Source organism: Acipenser ruthenus, chromosome 26 (genome assembly GCF_902713425.1).
Source record: "Acipenser ruthenus chromosome 26, fAciRut3.2 maternal haplotype, whole genome shotgun sequence".
NCBI lineage: Eukaryota > Metazoa > Chordata > Actinopteri > Acipenseriformes > Acipenseridae > Acipenser > Acipenser ruthenus.
In genome coordinates, this window is record NC_081214.1 from 14,647,578 (window position 1) to 14,655,528 (window position 7,951).

Below are 7,951 nucleotides of genomic sequence, written 5' to 3' on the forward strand. Positions count from 1 at the left end.
ATTACTTCACCCTTTGTGAGTTCTTAGCATTCATCCGTATACTGTATGGCAAGATTCCGGAGATGGAAACATCTTATGATACACTTTGCACATCATTTAACAAGCTCAAATGAGCATGAGTGATATTCCAATGTGTTCAAATGCAAAGCTTTAATAAGACAGAGGGTGAACTCAGAACCACCTGGATTAAGATATGCATCTTAAAAGGAAGTGACACAAAACAGTAGACAGTGTATTATTTTACACCTTCTTAAATCTAAGACTGAAATAATTCATTGAGCACTAAGGTGGCCTGCGATGTTTCTAAGGCCATTAAGAACCCAGAGACGCAATCCTCAAATCGTCACTCATGCAAGTGACTTGCAATACCTACAGTTTCCATAATACTCACAATCTCTTAAGAAAACTTCAAGACAAGGGCAGGCTAGTCTGACACTTCATGTGGTGCAACGACAGGCACGCAGTCCCATGAAATAGGATATTACATTACTGTATAGGTCGATGTATATCATTTCTGCCTAGCACACTTCAAGCTTTTTAAAGGTTGATCACTTTGTAGGCTCATGATCGCTCTGAACCGGTTCAGTAAAGAGACATACCACACAATTACCCGACTCAGTGTAGCAGGGATCATTAGACATAGCAAGTCAGCTAGGGAGATCCTAATTGAGGTTAAAGGAACCTCTATTAAAGCCAGCACTGTCAGATCCCATTATTAATGATGAAGTCCGACACACCAACTTCGCTATCCGGTTCACATGTTATCCGTCAAGGACATCTTCATTAGCAAACCGTGGGGGTTTGTCTTCACTTTAAACTGTCCACTTACTAAAGAAATGTGCTATTTCTTATTTAAGATGCACCAACGCAATAACACTCCAACTGCAGAGCCGTGCGAGTCATTCCACTTTCCACCACAAATTTAATTAAACTTGATTGATCGTGGGTTCTTTGTGTTGTAATAATCGTTAATTTGTACCATATCATGAAAAGAAACCTTAGAAGCAAAATAAACAGGAAACCAACCAAACATTGATGCACAATGGAATGTGTGTTATTTATTTCAGGGGTCGTTTATGCGTTGGTTTTCTTTGCATGGTATCTTTTTGATCGTCATTTATTATATGAACGAACAGGAACAAATAAATAAATAAAAATAAATAAATAAATAATAGTCCCAGCACTAGTTAATCTTTATTCATTTGAAAGTCCTTTCCAATGTCCCCCACCCCCTTTTCAGGAGGCTCATCCAGGTCAGCATTGCGGTTTGAGACGGAGAGGCAGAATTATTCAATACATGACTGGAAATCTATTTGTGTTTGAGAATCTATTAGCCTAATTAAGCTCACAGGAAGAACACGGACTGGTTTAAACTGCTATGAAACAGGAGTCTGATTTCCACCCCTGCTAAATAACAATTACTGAGTCAGTTTAGCATTCCACACCTATACTGTTGACTGGCTTGCCACTACTAAACAGGCATGCTCCTAATACAGTACAACCGCACTTACAGTGCAGCCCTGGGAGGTTATACTGACACCTTCTTGCGCTGTTACACATCAGGAAATAACAAAAAAGGCAGTTATTACATGTTTGTATATACTAAAGGAGGCTTTGGCAATCCCCATCTAATTTTCTGTTATAGAACGTAATTTATAACAAAATTCCAGAATTCGCTCCACTTTTACAGCAGTTGCATAATTTGCTCTGGAATGTATTGAACGAAGCATTTGTTTTCGTACAATAACATAATTGGAGCTCTCGAGTATTTAGTGACCTCTTCATTATTATATATATATATATATATATATATATATATATATATATATATATATATATATATATATATATATATATAATGACAAACGTGTTTTGTTTTTAACCTACTGAGGCGACGCATGCTGCATTGTGTTTATGATTATATTATTACTACTGTATTTGCATACATCTCTCACTTAACCGACCCCCCCCCCCCCCCCCCCAATTCTGTGGAGCGACCCCTTCCTTCATCAACAAACATGGCATCTAACGTTGTTAATTACCTTTCGCCAAAGCCGTTTAGAACGACCTGCTCCTAATGCGTTCTAAACACGCCTCCCTTTCATAGCCTTGATGCCAATTGCCTATTGGCACAAAACGACTCCCTTATTAAAAAACAAAGCACTTGTTTCAGCTGTGGGGAGAGAAGAAGAACAAAAGATCGACTTCTTAAAGGCGTTTGAATCTCCTGGCAGCCGATCAGATAGCATTTTCCCTGCGCCGACTTTAACAAGTGTATGGATGACACCCCACTGTTTGTGTAAAACAAAGGTGGGCTTGTGTCCTCTTAGAAACCCCGTCCCGGGGGGGGGCTGTTAACAAAAGTCTATAATGAATTATAAAAATGTGCAATCTACATAAGCGACGTCGGTCGACTGACATTTTAATTAATGTGCTAAAAAACAACAATACAGTGCATGTTGCATTAATGTATCTGCAACACTAAAGTGATGTCATAATGTAACTGGCACAGTCCACATGGGAAAATAAAGCGTGAATACAGGCATTGACCAGCAAGCTACTATTTGAAGACACACACACACACACACCTTTTAGCTGCGTACAAACAGTTGTCACGTGTGCATTCTTGGTCCGTCTGACACATTCCTGGGTAGTTAGCTGCCCAAAGTTTACTGAACAGGGACAACTTCCACAGCCGCCGAAACAAGACCCAAACGAGAAAAGTGCATGCATTCTGCACACACACACACACCGAGTCTGAGCAAAACAATCACAACTATGTCTGCCTCTGTTAATTCTGTTTTTGTTGAACACGGTGATTGCACACCAACATCTACGTGTTTATATATTCTCTTATTAATTAAGCAGAAATCGATGCAAACTAACAGTGACGCGTGGTACTTTAATTCAAATCGTTCCATGAAAACGGGATAAGAAAAAAACAACTCGTTTTTAACTTGCTGTTTCCAAAAAGCATGGTGCCGCTTTAAGACAAGGCGTTTTGTTGCCAGATCTATAATCCTATTAGCCTCTTTGACAGTCAGCATTAATCCAGGATAAATCAGCCTGCGTCCACTTACTAGTGTCAAAGTGATTTCAACAATCATCTATGTGAATCCACAAATTGTTTAATTACACACTGTAGCCACCCCCCTTCCCCTCTCCTCAATCCCCAGGGTCAAGCAACCGTGTCCATTAAAATTACACACGAAATTAAGCCAACCCGATGTGTTGTGATACATTTTATTTGTCATTGCAAGAGCCTGCGGCGTTTACAATTTATTTTCCTAATATCTCATTTGAAATTCCACTCACTAGTGTAAGGTTTCCCATTAGCCTACTCAATTCCTTTTCAAATGGAACATTTACTCTCTGTGTTAGAAGGTATTCGATCCGAGACTTCTATCAACCGCACATCCTTCCATTACCCAAAGAAATCATGTGGAATTCTGAGTCTAACCTCTTCTGACACTGACGATTTAACTATCGTCCTTATACAAATAATAATAAACACACAGAAACGAATGAAAGCGGCGCAGCCTAATATTTACATTATAGCTGACTACACAGGTGATTAAAGTTTTAATGGATCAAAAATATATATCACACAGCTATCACATGCCGTTCCCTGCAGGTCTTAAAACAAAGAAACCCCCCGATTTGAGGTTTCAAGAACTGAAAAAAAAAACAGTTCCCGAAGAAACTTCCTCTTTGACACGGAAGGAAGGTTAATCAGTATTTTGTACCTTACTTGTAGTTCGGGTCTTACACTATCAGGTTTAACCTATCTATTCACTGTGCGCTGATAGACCGTCCCGCTATAGGCGGCCAGGCACATTACCTCAAACACAACGCTTGCATTTAAAAGTTTAAATGCCGTATTGAAAACGGCATGCCACTATTCTGAAGCGCTTTAGCCAGACATACCTTTCTGTGTGTAAATCAAATGCTTGTGATAATACACTATAACAAGGCTAGATGGAAGAAAATTAAAACCGCTGTAGACTGTGTTAGCAACAATTAAAATCCATTAACTTACTGGCTCCATACGAGGTGCATCTACCCGCTGGGAAACCAACAGCATCTTGAGAGAATGGTAAACCAGTCTTCAGTTTTTAATCCACTTTTGTTTTGATATGGTGAAAAATACTGTCATATATATATATATTTTTAAAAAGGAATAACGGACGCACATGAAAATAAAAACAAAGAAAAAAGATTGGTTCTTTTTATTTTAGGTTTCAAACAAGTTCATCCTAGTTTTGCTTAATGATTCTGTGTCTGTCTCAATCTGCTGGCTACATTAGCAGCTGCCTCTGGCTTCCTTGCGCGGAGGCGGAGTTACTGCGCTGATAGGACCTCGATAAACGCTGTCAGACGGAGGAGGAGACGCGGCTCCCTCTTCCACTGGGTAAAGCAGAGTCTTAAAGGGGAATTACGCTTCTCGCTGCTCTTAGACCGAGAGAGATTCTACGAACTGTAGCGAATCTTCGAACATTACTGGAATAGGCGATAACTAGGAAACTCCGTTTGAGAAAACAGAAAACACACCTCACACGGTAGCCTGATTACCTTTGACAGCTTAACTATTAATTTAGAATGCACGTACCCAGTAGACTTTTTATTGTTTTTTGTTTGGTTTTGTTTTAACCTAAACCTTTTCCACAATATATATATATATATAATTTGTGCTATGTGATTTCCAATGTCATATGAAGCTGTCTCGTATACACGTATGTGGATTTTTAATAACAACTTAATAGCGAATTAATAACATATTTACAATAAATGTAATGGAATTATTGTACAGAGAATGTTAGACATTCGTTTTAAAGCACATTTTCTAAAAATGGATATTCAGTAGGCTGCTATATCACTATATATTCAATTCCTGTTAGCTACTGTATGGGTTATTTTTTCCAATAGGTTTGAGTCAGTCTTATTTTACAGACTTCCTCTGGGCTCCAGCCTTCACACGCATTAGCAGTCTTGTTTTATATCAGCATTCATCTAGGTCTCCCTGGATTAATCTACTTTAAAAGCCTTGTCAGTGTTGTCTACACAGAATGCTTTTTTTGTGCTGTAGTTTTAGTTGCGTTTGTTCGGGTGTTTGCCCGTGCTGTATTTTAACATTGGGGGGGACCCCCCCACTTGCGCAAGGGAATAACTGCTGCTCCAGTTAAAACAGTACACATAGTGGTGTTATTGTTTACATACAAGTAACTTTAAAGTAAGGGGATATCATATTTTTCCACCATTAACACTAGAACGACTAAGGCGGTCATTTTGACCATTTTTAGTAATTTCAATTTAAATTGCTGTGTGTGTGTGTTTAAGATAAGGGGCTGTGCTTTCCTGACATATATGTACTAATTCCCCTGAAAAAAGAAAGAATTGCGTAGGCTGCAAAAATTAGCAAGATAAAATACTGTCATACCTATTCTGACCAGGCACGGTCAAATTGACCGATACATATAAAACATGATAACAATTAAATGTTGTGGTATTAATTGTGTTTATCAGTCGTGACTTGCAGCCGTATTGGTTCTATCAGTCTGCATTCCTCAAATGAGCAGTCTGTTGACATTGCCATTGTTTCAATGAGCACGTTTTTTATAAGCAATTCAGTCTTACCCCAATACACATTGGAAATGGATCGCTGAAGAGAGGCAGGGCAGCAAAGCAGTGTTTGGAATTACTGCAAATTTTACCAAACAAGATTCTGATGCCGCAGAGACATACTATGCTGTAAGTGCACTGCATATTTGGTATCTGTGTGATTTGTGCCAGCACTTAGACTTTGTGTAATGAAGCCCATTGTGTTCAAATGTTTATTTATTCATGTCATTTCAATAGTATGTCTGTATAAAAACGCATAGCTTCAGTTGCTATATCCACATTGTTATGTAGGCAAAATAAACCCATGTATTAAAAAAAATGGATACTTATTTACATCGTTTCAGTTGTACAGTTTTGTATGTATATGATATACCTGTATATACACACATTTATTTTCAAATATTTGTTTATTTCATTTTTTTACCATTTTTTGAGGTTGCACGCTATGTAATATGTCTGTATATAAACACATTTCTGTTCAAGTGTCCATTTATTTACAGTGTTTCGGTTGTGTAGATGCTTTATATGAAGTTTCTGAATAAAACTCTGACTTATATTCAATTGTTTGTCCTTTCATTATAATATTTATGTTGTTTTTAATACGCTGGTCAATTTAGGTCATGGTTGTTCTAGGTATGCCTATAAACACGGTCGTTCTAGTGTTAAGAATATAGTATGCAAATGTTTATCATATGCAATATATTGGGTCTTGTACATTTTTTTTTTACTTCACGGGGCGTGAGCTGGGTTGAAGAGTAAGGCAGAAGAAGCAGCAAGGGGCTGTTAGTAGGACAGAAGGTGGTCACTGACTGAGGGCGACGATGCCGACACATCCCAGGGGTAGAGGACCCAGCAACCGAAATGAGATAGACAAGGTGATCGCTGACTGAGGGCGACGATGCCGACACATCTCAGGGGCGAAGGACCCAGCAACCGAAAACACTAATGAGGGTGAAGACTCGAAGAGCCGCCCCTCAAGAGGAGATTGGAGAGGTACCCAGCATCTGAGACTTCTGTAAGAGGCGCTCGTAAAACCCCTGATAGGCCGAGATGTCACGCTGCCTGGGACCTGAAATAAGGACAAAGCATTGAAGTTAGTATAGGACTCAGCACGAGAGGCCACGTCCCGAAAGAGAGGCAGTACAGAGCAGAGCCTCGACAGGTAAGATAGGCGCAGGAGCTGCGATAGAACAGATTTTGGCCGGGGGTCCGCTCTGACTCACATGGTGAGAACCCCCCTGAAGGTAAGGGAGGCGGATGCCTAACCCTGAGGTCGGGGAAGTGAGACTCACTTGCCCCCCAGAGACGACCGATGCGAAGGCATGTAAGAAGGAGGAGGAGGGGAGGAGGAGGAAAACGAAACACTAGACAGAAAAGGTGCAGGTGATCAGAGCTTAAATAGAAAATAGATGCTAATTAACAGGAAATTAGAAAATTGGGAGATTGAAAGATTGGAAGCACCCAGCTCCACGCCCCCTGAACCACGCAAGCTAACATTTCACGGGGCGTGAGCTGGGTTGAAGAGTAAGGCAGAAGAAGCAGCAAGGGGCTGTTAGTAGGACAGAAGGTGGTCACTGACTGAGGGCGACGATGCCGACACATCCCAGGGGTAGAGGACCCAGCAACCGAAATGAGATAGACAAGGTGATCGCTGACTGAGGGCGACGATGCCGACACATCTCAGGGGCGAAGGACCCAGCAATCGAGGGCAGGATAGACAAGAGGTCGCTGACTGAGGGCGACGATGCCGACACATCCCAGGGGCAGAGGACCCAGCAGCCGAAAACACTAATGAGGGTGAAGACTCGAAGAGCCGCCCCTCAAGAGGAGATTGGAGAGGTACCCAGCATCTGAGACTTCTGTAAGAGGCGCTCGTAAAACCCCTGATAGGCCGAGATGTCACGCTGCCTGGGACCTGAAATAAGGACAAAGCATTGAAGTTAGTATAGGACTCAGCACGAGAGGCCACGTCCCGAAAGAGAGGCAGTACAGAGCAGAGCCTCGACAGGTAAGATAGGCGCAGGAGCTGCGATAGAACAGATTTTGGCCGGGGGTCCGCTCTGACTCACATGGTGAGAACCCCCCTGAAGGTAAGGGAGGCGGATGCCTAACCCTGAGGTCGGGGAAGTGAGACTCACTTGCCCCCCAGAGACGACCGATGCGAAGGCATGTAAGAAGGAGGAGGAGGGGAGGAGGAGGAAAACGAAACACTAGACAGAAAAGGTGCAGGTGATCAGAGCTTAAATAGAAAATAGATGCTAATTAACAGGAAATTAGAAAATTGGGAGATTGAAAGATTGGAAGCACCCAGCTCCACGCCCCCTGAACCACG

General features: G+C 41.3%; 1 protein-coding gene across 1 annotated transcript in view; it reads right to left on the reverse strand.

Annotated features, from left to right (window-relative positions):
• Nucleotides 1-4,407, reverse strand: part of LOC117430814 (mastermind-like domain-containing protein 1) — an 83,045-nt gene extending 78,638 nt beyond the window's left edge. The window contains exon 1 of the mRNA XM_034051312.3: nucleotides 4,040-4,407. Within this exon, the coding sequence (XP_033907203.3) occupies nucleotides 4,040-4,084 (45 nt within the window). The 5' untranslated portion in view covers nucleotides 4,085-4,407. The remainder of the gene's footprint in view (nucleotides 1-4,039) is intronic.
• Between the last annotated feature and the right edge of the window lie 3,544 nt (nucleotides 4,408-7,951).